The 14,593-nt window shown below is 43.8% G+C and overlaps 1 protein-coding gene across 2 annotated transcripts in view; it reads right to left on the reverse strand.

Annotated features, from left to right (window-relative positions):
- gas7a (growth arrest-specific 7a) overlaps positions 1-14,593 on the reverse strand; it is a 46,673-nt gene that overhangs the window by 19,047 nt on the left and 13,033 nt on the right. Inside the window, exons 4-6 of one of the 2 annotated variants that reach the window (XM_046043640.1) lie at positions 9,603-9,688; positions 7,105-7,167; positions 281-370 (exon numbers count right to left, since the gene is read on the reverse strand). In XM_046043640.1, coding sequence (XP_045899596.1) covers positions 281-370; positions 7,105-7,167; positions 9,603-9,688 — 239 coding nt within the window. Of the gene's footprint in view, positions 1-280; positions 371-7,104; positions 7,318-9,602; positions 9,689-14,593 lie in introns of those variants that run through there. The other variant, XM_046043641.1, reaches the window with a different exon arrangement.

A 14,593-nucleotide genomic window follows, 5' to 3' on the forward strand; every position in this document is an offset into this window, starting at 1 on the left:
CCTGAGAAGAACATGAACGTCTGTACCAAATTTCATGGCAATCCATCCAATAGTTGTTGAGATATTTTAGCCAGGAACAAAGAGGAGGACCGACCAACATGCTGCTAGTGGCTGAAAATAATTCTGCTTCTTTGGCAAATAAAAAGTGTGTTTTTTTATTTATTTAATGAACAGATAACAACATAGACCTTTCTTTTCAGAGTACAGTGACTTTATATACTGCCCTATGCCTATCAGGTCTCTATATAAGAGATGGTTTCTGTGTTTCAGCAGAACTCACCCAAAAGTAATCGCAGTAGCTCCATTCGTTTGGCTTCAGGAGCTGCTGCTCCGGACCTTCACCAGGTAGAGGGAAAGTCACACAGTTGATCTGAAGCAAAAAGAGAAGAAATACAGAGGTGACCTATAGCAATGGCCTCACTAAGAAATGAAAAACAGTGACAGTCCAAATGCTGTCTTTAGGAGAGCGAGGTAACAGGCCTGGGTTTCATGTGGGTCATGCAAATGAGAGGAAAAAGGTCAGGCATGAGTAAAAGTACGAATGTGGTGATGTTGGCCATCCAGAAGGTGACCCATGGGCCTTCAGGGAAAGAGAGAGAGAGAGAGAGAGAGAGCGCCTGGCCACTCAAAAACCAAGAGAAACGTTTTGTACTACAGTTTACTCCTCAAATTGAACAAACGAACATAATACACTTGAGAATATGTACTGTTGCTGATAAACATGCCCAGCACTCAGCCTTGAATATATACTCCATGGTCCACAGCGTCTTCAATTACTCTTGGGGCTACAATTATGTAATGTTCACCATCTGTGAGCCCTCCCTCCTGGCACTGCAAGATACCCTCTGTGCCATGTCAACCGCTGCTACAAACTACATGGGCATCCAGACAGGATGCTTCATCCACAAACATAGAAAAACACACTGAGTCACAGTGTGTACTGCATGAGCTCACCACTGTACTGCTGTCACACAGTCTGAAGGAAAACACGGAGCATTTACAAGCTGGCTCAACCGAACTGCTTCAGCCTCAAATTTCAAATGAAGGTGTGACGGGAATAATTTGAATCGTTTGAACAACATGACGTCACTTAAGTGAACACAGCGGAGTGTTTGATGCTTTACAAAAAGAATAACGAAGGGGAGCAAGAGGCTAAAGACGATTCTGAAGAAACTGGCAGAGGTGAACCTAAAAGCACGACTCCGAGACAGGCAATAAACAAATAAAGTTTGGAGTAGTGGTCATAGTTGAAATTGGAGGTCATGTGACACGCTTCCCCCCCCTCACACAATCATTATAAAAGAAACAGTGCAAACTCACATTACATTCATTCATTTAGCTGACGCTTTTATCCAAAGCGACTTACAATTGCTATATATGTCAGAGGTCGCACGCCTCTGGAGCAACTAGGGGTTAAGTGTCTTGCTCAGGGACACAATGGTGGATGTGTCACAGTGGCGAGTTGAACCCAGGTCTCTCACACCAAAGACATGCATCTTATCCACTGCACCATCACCACCCCGCTAACTTATTTCTTGTATTATGAAATGTTGAGCCATATGGTCCAATGATGACATATCATTACCTTAACAAGCTAAGTGGATGGCCATGACCAAGCGGCAGTTATGCCGAGTTGGGAGTCTAGCACTTTTGTAGCATCTAGCTCTTTTGTAGCATCTAGCACTTTTGTAGCATCTAGCACTTTTGTAGCAAATTCATCCTCATCATTCATTAGGAGTTGTGTTTGTGTACTGACGGATGTGAATCAAATTATCTCTCTCTTTTACCTCTGGTTTTTGTCTCCACAAAGTCCTGAGGGAAATATCTGGCTCTTTAGCGGCTAAGTGCTCCACTTTGTTCCCCAACTGTGTCTGTCTGCTGCTTGCTGCTGAGCAGGTATTGTGCGGTGGGTTTTTACATCTTTTTCATTGAAGACAACTACTTGCTTTGGACTCAAACTACGTTAATAGAGCAGTGAGAGCGAAGCAAAACAGAATATAAAGATCAACAATGAGCTGAAACTTTCTCTGTAGGTTCAAGGTACAAGGATGTTTATTAGTCATTATACAGCACAAGGCTGCATAGTGAAATTAAATTTGTAGTTCCTTCATGCTACACATACAACATACAATTCAGTGTAGGCCGAAATCAAAATATGGTAACATAAAGTACAATAAAATCAAAATCAAAACAACACATAAATTATTTATACTGCGATGGACTGGCGGTCTGTCCAGGATGTACCCCGCCTTTCGCCCAATGTCAGCTGGGACTGGCTCCAGCCCCCCGACAATGACGATGGATGGATGGATGGATGGATAAATTATTTATGTACATTTACATGTATTCACCCCAAACACCCACAGTGCATTTTTTTTTATTTGCATCTGCTGTGAATGTAAACAGCAGCAAGCAGATGATAATATTAAAGTTTCATCTTCACAATAAACAGTCTGACATTTGGGAAACAAAGTCCATCTTGACTACGTTCGAGCACCAAGCATTAAGTCCACTTCCTCTCATCTTGCTGGAGTCTTGCGCTGACAGCTCAGAACATGGCCCACCTGCCGAGTGCTTGATCCGGGATGTTGATGTCCCATTTCATCCAGACAGGATCTTTAGGAGCAGAATTAAGTCCAAGCTGGGCCAGCATTGCTCCTCTCCTGGCTCTCTTTCCTCTCCTCTGAGCGATCACCGTGGCGCCTGGTCTAGTTGTTTGGGTCGGGTAGATCGTGGTCTGCTGCTCTTTAATCCAAAAACCTCGTCTTCATCTTCCAATGACTGTATTTATGTCAGAGGAAACGCATGTTTTGGCAATAAAGCTGGAAAAAAATCTATAAAAAACATAAGTGTAGCGACGTTTGAAGGAGCTACCGGCTGCTGCTTCTACAAGCACTGCCGGTTTCCCTTACTACCCGTGAAAAATATTGATTTGTGAAGCCTAAATTGGGATTTTTTGAATTGTATCTGTAGAATTATGAGAACATACCCAAGTATTTAAAGCTACATTAAAGGTTGGCAAAGCGATTCTAATCCAGTATACCTCTTTTTGTCGAATTTAGCAAATATATCCTCACAGTCCAATAGCTGTCCATTCAGTGTGTGCGCTGAAAAATAATCCAGTGTTGGTACACAGTCCTCTGTAAATGGGAAATAAACAATGTGGCCCGCACCCATCCACACAACACTATTCCAGCCGTTCCAGACATGATTTGTGGTTTGGGGAACGTTAAAAGACTTGCCCACGGACATTCAGCGTACTTTCTAGTTTGCCAAGACATGCTGTTGTTGTGATGTTAGCTATATTAGAAGGAGAGTTGTGAGTATCACAGTCTGGAGCTGGTGTGCTGGATCTGGGACTGTTTCGTCCTCTCTGCATGTTTAGCTTCATGTTAGCTTTGCAGCAGCAAGTAGCCACAGTTTGCTAACCCCCAACGTTGCCAACGTTTGTTACAACACTCTGTACGCTGTGTCGTTTGTCATAAAAGAAGATTTCTCCAGAATCGTTTTGCCCATCTTTAATAATTAGTGTACATTTTTTGACATTACGTTTTTGGTCAGAGACGCTCCAAAACTCACAGGTATGACATATTGGCTTATTGAGTGGCAAACTACCAATTCAAACATCAGAGCAACATTACCATTCACCCCACTATCATCCCTGTGTTTCTCTCCATATCTGACCAATCTAATGTCTCATATTTACTTCTTTACATTTATTTTGTCTGCCCGTGGTTTGGTGCTGGGCAGGTGGTGTCCTGTCCAATCAGCTCCCCAGAGCTCTGTTGATGGAAACCGCTGCTTATAATTTTTTAATGTTAATGTGATTTATATATTATGTGTAGCCTGAGAACCACAACAAAAAGTTGAGTAGTGCTGCAGAGTTGGTGATAATTCTCTCTGTGTGCTCTCTCTGACATTGCACATACATAACACCTGATTTATTTTTGAAAACATTACTTTTATGTAAAACACATCTGTCCGGGGAATGAGACTCTCTTCTCTGCTGCAGCCTCGCTGTGTGATTCATGATGATGGGATGTGTGTAGTTTTGCATAAAACTCTTGATTTGTGCAGTTTTAAACAAATATTGAGGATGAAAAAGCTGAACTTCTCTCTACATTTACCTCTTCATTCTCTGCACTACCACCGCAGCACTTGATCTCAACGGCTTCCAGTAAACAACTTCATGACTAATACTCTCTCTCTGTTATATAATCACTAAAGAATTCAGAGGAAATAATATGGCTACTTGCCAAATGGTTATTCAGATACGGCAGACAACTAAAACACTGAGCACTGAGACGACATGCTAACACACATTAACACTTGGTAATCTAAAGGAACGGCAGTGTGATTTACACCGTGTGCGGACCAGTCACTTTGTTAATGTTCTGCCTCACAGATCATACTGATTGTCATGGGCACCACATTTTCCATTACACTGGCTCCACATCTATCATGGCTGTTGTTTCTCTGCCCCTCACATCCAGCTGAAAATTAGACCATTTATCTAACGGAAGGCTGTCTGGCTAACTTACTTCTCCTTTATGGCTGCTTAGTGAGGTACTCTGGGTTGGGAATTAAATATTAATATCGCATAGATTACCTTTGTGATACAGCAAATAATAATAAATCCTTCTGAGGGATCTTAAGCATGTCTGTGGATGTTTCAAGTCCAGCTGTTGGACTGGTTGGATGTTGCAGTGGGCTGTGGGCCAAATTTCATCCTTGAATGTTTGCAGTTTAGCACAAAACGAAGCTGCAAGCAACATGTAACAGCGCCGGTTTGTTGAGGGGATTTAAACATTTTGTCCCTTACTCAGCATTCACAAACATTCGGTCTCATGAGGGTTTTGTATCCAGGCTGCAGGCAATGGTTGTTTCATTTGTTTTTACTTTTCTCCCTTACAGGGTGGGGAATAAAAAAATATTCATGACACAGTGGAAGAAGAAATGGCCCGTGGGAGACATAAAAAATAATGGTTGGCCGTCAAACAAACGGCTGTAACACAGTCACTTCTTCTCTCTATCTCACAGCCATTTCTGAGCAGAACATTTCAGCAAATCAGACTGTTGGATGTGTTGCTAAGCAACAAATTACTTCCCCCCCAACTCCGTCCACACACACACACACACACACACACCTTTTATTAATAACAAAACTCAGACTTCCTCTCTATCCACACCATTGTCCTTTCTTCCCTCCATTTCTTCCATCCTTCTCTTCTTCAGTGACCAATCAAAACGCCCCGTCTGAGTCCCGCCAAACAAAGCCACATGACGCTCTTAACGAGCCGCTGTTTCCCCCCCGAGTGTCTACGCTGAGCACAGGCAGCATAGCAACAAGTCAAAACGCCACATGAATAAATGTTTAATAAGCTGGAAAAACATCGAGGGCTGCAGCAAATGCATTTGGTGAGATTCGGTCACACTCTCTGAAGGTGAAAACAAGGTTACAGTCCTGCTATCTGATCTGTAAGAGCCTCGGCGTCCTGCGAGGGTCCATTTTGCCAACAGTCATGGATGTGTGCGTCTCCATGACAACTAAAAAGGGGGTTGTGTAATGTGAGGTGCACCGTGGCGAACAAAAAGACACCTTTGTGCGCTTACGTCATCCAGCCGCTGCTACAGCTTCACTCACTATCACCTGTGAAGCGTGACTCTTTGTTACAATGCTGCTCTGTAAACACATTTAGCGGCTGTAGTTTCAGAAATGAACACTTCTCTTTAATCCTGTTTATTGGGAACTAAATAACAATATGAAATTGTGTAGTTGTGTTAAAATACAAAAATAAAGCTGCTCTCATGCTTCACCTCGACGCCAGAATTCACTGGATAATCATGACGCCAAATCACAAAATTGTGTCAACAACAGATCTGTGAGCGGTGAAAGCCTTTGAAAAGGCCCTGCGAGGAGAGCAGAGGAAGAATTTTTTTTTTTCAAACAGTATGTCAGTGAATGGCTTCCCCACCTTCTTCTATGCCAGTGTTTTCCATTTCAACACCCATTAATCAGTGCTATTGCTTTTGTCACCATGGAAACTGGACTTGCTGCATCTCTCGCAGGTCTGGTGGGGTTTTTCACAATAGCCAGACTGACGGCTCCCGTGGCTGCAGCAGGTCAGCGAGCGAAATCAGCCCAGTGCAAGACCACAAAACCTCCTCTGTCTGTCTTCTCCTCACCATCACCACCACATGTTTGCCTCACCCTCAACGCCACCCCCACCCTCCCCCTTTCACAGTCATCATTATAAGAGATTACATAACCACAGCTTCTGTCTGGGCATCTTAAGACAAATATACTGTAGACTTTTCAGAATGTGTCCTGGTGAAGAGCACATTTAATCCCCACTCTGTGGTCTGTAACCACCACACACTGAAGACTTTGAAGCCCAAACACAAATATGAGCTAAAAGAGGGAGTTCCTCATAGCCTGTGTTCACTTCCCAAATGCTGCTGGATGACAAACAGCAGCGCCGTGTGACCTGTACTGCCCTGCAGATTAGACGTGGAGCCCTTTGAGGCAGAAAAAGGAGGGGAATACTGTACCAGACTGGGCAACAACTCCATGACGAAAACACTCTCACACTTTATCAGACTGAAGACTGCGCGATCCTAAAAATACCAACAGCGCTCTGCAGGCTACTAGATCAGCTACGTACTTTTCACTCACTTCAGTAACATTTCAATAGGATGAAAACTGCAAGGCGACGAAACACATTTCAGCATAAACACATTTCGCCGACAGGCATTAAATCAATATTATGGATCAAGGCCAGTCAGTCAGTGAGAGTGAAATTAGTACAAGACTCTTGGACAGCTTCTTCATTCAGACTAATGTGGTTTCCAATTTGCAGGGAACCCCGTGTTACTCCACCAGAACCCACAATGCATTATGATTTGAGCTGTGAGATTGAACACGATGTCAACAGATGGTAGTAAAACGAGAGAGAGTAAAAAAAAGGATGCACTTTTTTCTGCCACATGAGGAGCTTTAAAGACACTCAGAGGATGGAGATGGAGAGACAGCAGAGGACAGAAGCAAATGGAAGAAGAAAGAAACAAGAGAGGAAGATCAAGTTGGAGCTCCTGGGTACTCACAGTGATCTTGGTCTCCTTGACCTCCCTGATCTGCCTCTTGGCCGGCGAAACGGAGCCGGCGGGCTGCGGGGCGAGACAGGAGGGATCGTCAAAACTCTCCTCAGTGTCAAAGCTGGCTTCCATCATCATCCCTCTCACCTCCTCCTGCTTCTCTATTCTGGGAAAGCCTCACTCTCTCTCCTCTCTCTCTCTCTCTCTGTCTTTCCCTCCACGCACCGAGGCTGCCTTCAGTCTCACAAGCTACAGAGTAAGTGAAGAGGAGTCGCGTTGCAGGGGGGGAGGTGGAGGGGGAGGGGGATGGTTGGGGTGTAGCGTTGGGAAGGTAGGGGTGGGGGGGTGGGGGTGTTGTAGGGGAATCGGTGGTGGATGTGGCAGCGTGACGAAGTCTAGCCTCCGGTGAAGCTGCTGTCACACGAGTTATAAGATTGGAGGCTGCGAGGAGATAAATGCTGCCTGCGAGGGGCTCTGCGTCCCCCCTGCCCACCTCCACTCCACCCCACCTCCACCCCTCACACAATGATGTCCACACAGAGGGAGAGAGAGAGGGAGACCAGCGAGCCAGCTCAGGGATGGAGATGCTGGAGCGTAAAAGGCGAGGATGTGAAGAAAAAAAAATAGCATAAAGGAACAAATGGAAAAAGACAGAGAGACTTGAGAGCGTAAGAAGAGGGGGAGGTGGAGGATGAGGAGGGGAGGGGGGGAATTATTTACATGATTTTGCCACACTTCCCTCGCAAAGAAGGCGGATAGTGAGGGAGGACGGAGCGGTGGTGGTGGGGGTTGGTTTGATGGAAATGGTTGAATGATGAGCTCTAAAAGACTAATTACGATTGGGAGGGAAACTGGAGGTGGGGGGAGGAGAGAGAGAGCAGGAGGGAAAACAGGCAGCCAATGAGATGCAGCGTCACTGATTGTGTGTTTATGTGTTGGAAGAAATGTGTGTGTGTGTTTAAGATTGTGCAGCATGCACATCAAAGGGGCTTTAAAGGTGTGCCAAGGAGGGCCTGCGTCTCAATGTATTGCACGAACACTGAAATATGTGCGAGTGTGCTTATGTGTGTTCAACGCGACGCTCATGTTTACAGTAAGTATGTGCGTGCGAGGTGGCATCGGCAACATCGTTATCATCTTCCTCATATGACAGCGCTTCACCCGAGGCATCAAGCTGTGTGCAGCGCGGAGCAGCTTACGACGGCACACGTGATCACCGCAGCGCCTCACACCTTCTCACAACAACCACCTGGTCCAACAACACCACAACAGCCTGAAAAAAAGCAACCCACGAAGGAGCACAAGAACTGCGTTCTCACCTTCGCTGCACAGAACATGGCGGCAGGCAGCTCTGACCAGCACAATCCCCGTGTCCAGGTTTCGTTTTCCGCGGCCCCCAGTGCTCCCAGCGTGAGCTTTGACTGTCTTGGCCGACCTCCTTTCCAAAGCTGACAAACTCTGACAAGTGGAGTCCAAATCTCAGCCGCCCATATGGCCCAACTGTCTGTCCATCTATACTCTCCTGTGTGATCATGATACGGTATGCCCTCATCTGACTCGTAATTAGTCACGTGGGTTGGCATGTAATCGATGTTGGCCCGGGTTCATCTGAGCTGCAGGAGCGGCCCTGCTTTCAGAGGACGGAGCAGCCTTACATCATAAAATACTGATATCATGAACTAGAAAGGAGCAAGCACCAAGTGAGGCTTTGATGTTTTTGCACTAGGGCCACTCAGGACAAGAGCATGGAGACAGTGGAGGGCAAACAGCTTAAGTTATTAAGTGTTCTTTCAAATAATCGGTTATAAAATGAAGTTCCAGCAAGATTTCAAACACGAGAAGCTGGAAACAAGGAATGTTCATCTTATTTTCTTGATAAACGACTTAATTGATTGTTGATAATCGTTCATATGTTGTTTCAAATCAATTAGTCAAATGATTGTTTCAGCACTTATAAAACCTTTAAGAAGAACAACTTCAGCTTTATTAATATGTGCGGCCTCATACGTAACAGATCTGCTCAACAACACAAACACAACACCGTCCTCCGTCGAAGAACTACAGCATCAGTCGTTTCAGCAAACGGCCAAAAATGAAATGTGTTTACGTTCAAGTGACAGCGCCCACGAGTGGCCGTAGTAATTATGACGGGGCAAAAAGAGGAAGTCGATGGATGCGGGTCAACAAAACATCTGACTTTAACAGTTCGCTGCTCGTTAACCGTTTCCAACCCATAGTCAACAGTTGTTGTTTTTTTACCTTAACCATGTAGTTGTTACTGTAACATGACAACAAAGCACATAATTTAACCCAAATCATGATCTTTCCCTTTATGTGTCTCAACCTAAAACTTAACCAGAGCGTGGTGCTGACAAATGATGGATTTTGGTGTTTAATATGGAGGAAAATCAATAATTATTGTTTGAGCACAACAGCTTCAGCAATTTAAGACGGTCTGAACATCTTAGAGGTGATTGAGGTGTCTTTTTTTTTGGTTAAGGACGTACCTGTTTGTCCATGGAGGGTTTCCTCAGAGCAACGCCGGCGGTCTCTTTGGGCTGACTGGTCTTTGTACTGCCGTGGCATCCATTGGCTGATAACAAACCGATTATAAACCACACGTTATTCATGAAAGTCTCAGCTGGAGTCCCACTTATGTAAAATAACATCATAAAAAACGAGCAGGTGGGGAGCGGGCAATCCACAAGCGAAAAGGTCACATTTTACTGAGACATCCTAATTTTAGTGTCTCTGAGGTGTGGTTTGCATTTTCGGAGCAGACAGATACAGATTTGTTCTCCTTCACCGCAAAACAATTTCATGCATCTTTTGTTAAATTTACAGGCAATCTGAGGCCAAGCTTGGCATTTGTTGACTTTTCTTGTCACTGAATTGTTCATATTTCAGATGTGTACTTCTTCTCCCTGGAGCTATTTATAAACACATATTGAAGTAATATCATTAACGAGCCTCGGCCTGGGGGGTTCACAGCTCTACAGAAACGTCCCTGGTTTCATCCTATAGTGCCTTAATGGTTCATGATCCATGAGCTGGCTGCTCGTTGCATATCAAGTTGTCCAGCTGTAGGTAAACACGTGAGCCCGGCACAGTGTGACCCCCAGGCCACATATCACAGCCATGGATAAAAATTAGGTGGCTTCAAAAATAACAATCACTCTGCTTAAAGGGGGATTAAGAAATTTATGGCCCTTGTTAACCACTGTAAATCACCTATAAATATCTAATTTTTGTATTATATATATTAAATAATGCAATATTTATGATGCTTAGTTGTTAGCATGATGAGAAAAATGGAGACAATGTTCAGCCTTCACAGAAATGTCTGACTTGCTTGTGGCCCAGTCCTGAGAGATTAAAGAAAGATGGGCAGATGGATGAACTGCTTTCACTATAAATCCCACTTAAACCACAAAAGTGTCTTCTATGTTTGTGTACGAATCAAACAAATGAGATATAACATGTTAATTAGTGAGCTTTAGATGTGTTTGGTAGGTGTACTGTTGAACTTTGGAGACAGCAAGCTAGCTGTTTCCCTCTGCTTCCAGTCTTTATGCTATGCTATGTTAATCACCTCCTGTCACTTCATCTTTAGCTTCTGTAATGGGACATATTTCTGAATTAAACAGAATACGTGGGTATAATTACAATTTCCCACATCTGCCTCAACCACATTGTTAGCGAAAGTGGAGGATGGTGGACAAATTAATAAATTATAGTCTATCTCAACCACATTTTTTTGAAAATGTGAATAAATGTTTTGCCGACAACTAACATGTCCTCATACCTGAACAAGAGAATAGGTTGTTTGCCAATGACTACCATAACAACATATATATGACAGTTGGAGAGTACGGGCGTACTGTACCTTCCTTATCATGGTAACAATAAGAAACACGCGTGATTAAATACTTAAGTTAAAATTAGTCAACATGGATTTTTGGTTTCACACGGGACATGACCAGCGGCCTCCTGGGTGAAGGTCCGGAGTTTCAACCACCCAATCTTCCCTCATCCCTATGCGGACTATAGCACTCTTTATACTGTCCATGGATGTATAATAACACCTGGATCTGGCGCCACTGTTCAGCCTTCCTTCCAACTTTGCCCAGTGGCCACTCATGGTAATGCAGCGACCAAAACAATCTTTTTACCCACAGAACACCAAGGCTGCCTCCAAAAAGTCAAAATAATCTCCTTTCCTAATCACCTTTCCTTGACCTCGATGGAAAATGTCATGAGGTCAAGGAAAGATGTGAAGGAGAATTCATAAGGACTTAGGAAAAGAGGACGGCGGGTCTAAGAGAATCCGACTGCTCTTTTCTAGGCGACGTAATTATACAACGGCGGATTTACTGAAGTGACCTGTCGTGATGAAACTACAATGTTCTGAAGATGGACTACAAAAAGCGCATCTTTGACACTGCGCCCCGTGTTGTTGTAATGCAGGCCGTCTAAAGGTGGACAACACGGTGGAATATATTACTTCATAACCAAAATAGCAAAAAAAGGCAGATAAGGTAGCCCACCAGTCACGAAATAATGGAAAGGGTTGTCACAATCAGAATGCTTGCTCACACTCACCCTCCTGCCCACATTCATCAACATGAATCCAAATTATTTTCTGTAAACACAATGTTTCCCACAGAATGACAGCATAACTGTGGCGAGAGAGAGAGAGAGAGAGAGAGAGAACGACGGGGCGAGAGGAGATGCTGAGTGAATATAGGCTGCATGGAGATCTGTGATCAAATACGATTTTAGTAGCCAAATATAAAAGAGCGTTGATAATGTGTCAGGTCGCCACAAATAAATCAATGTGTGGGAAACGCCTACTGTAGAGGTCATCCAGCTTGATCATTGCCTTTATTAAGGCGAGGGTGATCAGCATCTGTGACTTAAGTAAAATGAATTAATGACTTTGCTGAAGGCTGTAGTAGGGTCTACACGCTGCAACATTATCCTCACTTTGATCACGGTACAAGACTAGTAACAGCTCGCATGGGTCTCAATTATTGTCGACAGTTTCAGAATCAGAATCAGATATACTTTATTAATTCAGAGGGGAAATTCTGTGATCCGAAACATAAAACGATGTTAAAACAGCAAAGCCAGAAGAAAACAAACCAAAAGAAAGAAGGTAATAGTGAGTCTTATTCAGTTATCTATATTGGAAGGATTTTGCTAAATGTGGTCAATGGATTTTATCGTCTGAGTTTGAGAACGTGCGTCGCTTTAAATGTTGCTGCTGCAAGGAATTGTGGGACGGCATTCTCTCCTTTCCTTTCATAAAGGATGGTCCTGTGTACCCTATGCTAAAGGAGATATGAAAGGAAGCATTGAGGCACCTTTCCTTAGCTTTTAGAGAATACGAACAGCTCTTATCATGGCTGCCACTGAAATACTTCTGGGTCATTTTACTCAGTTAGGAACCTTCCTAAGCAAAACAGACTTTTCGAACGTAGCCCTATGTGAAACTCATGACAGGACACCTTGAACTGCAAACAAGGTCAATTATTAGTGTTTCTACTATGAATTTATGATCCACAGAGGTTATAAATTTGTAAAGGAATTTAATAAAAAAAAGATTTAGAAATATGTGTCGTCTTCACAATGTTAAGTCTGTGAACTGACGGGCGAGGCCAGTGGGAGAAACACTACTGCAAGTATTCAGTAGGCTACATACCCCAGAATTTTTCTGTATGCCCCAGCTGAGCAATTGTTACTGGACTGAACAGGTGTCCTATGCTAAGTTCTGGTCAGCATGGGATGTGCTCGGCCCAGGACCAGAGGGCTCTGCAGTGGGTGATTAAACTGCTCAGAAGATCATTGGTACCCATCTCCCGAACATCAGTGATATCGGTGAGATGAGGTACCTACGCAGAGCCCAAAGGACACTGAAGGACAGTACCCACCCAGCCACAGCCTGTTCACCCTGCTGGCTTCTGGGAAGATTAATTCCATCCATCGTCAACCGCTTATCCTGCGTACAGGGTCGAGGGGGGGCTGGAGCCAATCCCAGCTGGCATTGGGCGAAAGGCGGTGTACACCCTGGACAGGTCGCCAGTCCATCGCAGGGCCACAAATAGACGAACAACCACTCACGCTCACACCTAATTAATTCATTATTTAAAAATCATACAATGTGATTTTCTGGATTTTTGTTTTACAAAATTTTACAGACCTCTACATGCTTTGTAAGTAGGAAAACCTGCAAAATCAGCAGTGTATCAAATACTTGTTCTCCCCACTGTATAGAAGTTTCTGCTGCAGCACCACCAGACTGCAGAGCAGCTTTTCCCCCCAAGCTATCAGACTCTTAAGCTCAAATTCATCCTCAGCACTGCTTCACAGCATATAGTTTATTTCTGTTTACTATTTTATGATTGCTTTTGTATTACTGTATATTGTCTATTAGTAGCAAAAGGGAAGTTGTATTGAAACAAATAAACCTACCTTGTACCCTCTACCTTCCTTCTAACCATGAATGTAAAAATGGATCACAAGTCATAATCAGCTGCTTGCACAGACATGACGGTCTGTTTCAAACTCACTCGTTCCACTATGATACAGCTCTACTAGCTAATATGACCGGCGAGCTAGCAGTACAGTGCAGTTTCAGAGGGGTTAACTAGTCGCCTATATAATGTCATATATGACTGAATACATTCATCTAAATTCACAATGAGTCGTCAAAAACATTGTACTGTTTTACAGGACGATAAAAGAACTAAATGTGCTCAAAAATAAAAGTGTATTGTACATTTCTCTGTGTTTAAGACTGGGACTGAATGGATGTGTTTTTCTTCAGCCAGCTGTTCAAATCCCTGGTTTCCTGTCCAGAGGTTGGAGGAGACCTGAACCTAAACCTGGCCTTCATTAAACTCCCCTCTCTCCGAGGAGGATCACACTTGTCTGGTTGAATGCTGACAAACTACCCTGCAGCCGACAGCCTCCCTGCTCATTTCTTCCCTCTAAGTGTGTTTAGGCCACACGCCAGCAGAAAGAAGAAAACCATCTGCTATCTGCTAAGATGTCGTTAGTGGAGGATGCTGGCAGCGATGAGTCATTAAGAAAATGTAGGGTTTCCTCCAGTAGCGCTAACTGAGGTTGATGATAATGTAGGACACAGTAGAGAAATGTATTACAGGGGATTTGTCAGTGGTTTGATAAAAACCATTAGGGAAAATGTTAGTCTTTTGGAAACAGAGTGCGATTAGTTATTGTCTTAAACTACTCAGCTGAAGGATGTGGTTTCAGCATAATCAGCAGATTTCTGCTGCTAATGACTGATTGCTAAAAGGCTCAATCTGTCTGGCAGAAAAAACGTTATGACCTGTAGCTCCAAATGGAAACTTGGGATCTTGGAAAGCGTAATTTACCCAATGAATACACTTATTAAAGTTATTGTCAGCTCTCTATCTTGCCATTCCTAACCTCTATAAACCCCCCCCCCCCCCCCCCCCCCCCCCCCCCCCCC

The sequence above is a fragment of the Micropterus dolomieu genome, linkage group LG02, assembly GCF_021292245.1.
Source record: "Micropterus dolomieu isolate WLL.071019.BEF.003 ecotype Adirondacks linkage group LG02, ASM2129224v1, whole genome shotgun sequence".
Taxonomy (NCBI): Eukaryota; Metazoa; Chordata; class Actinopteri; order Centrarchiformes; family Centrarchidae; genus Micropterus; species Micropterus dolomieu.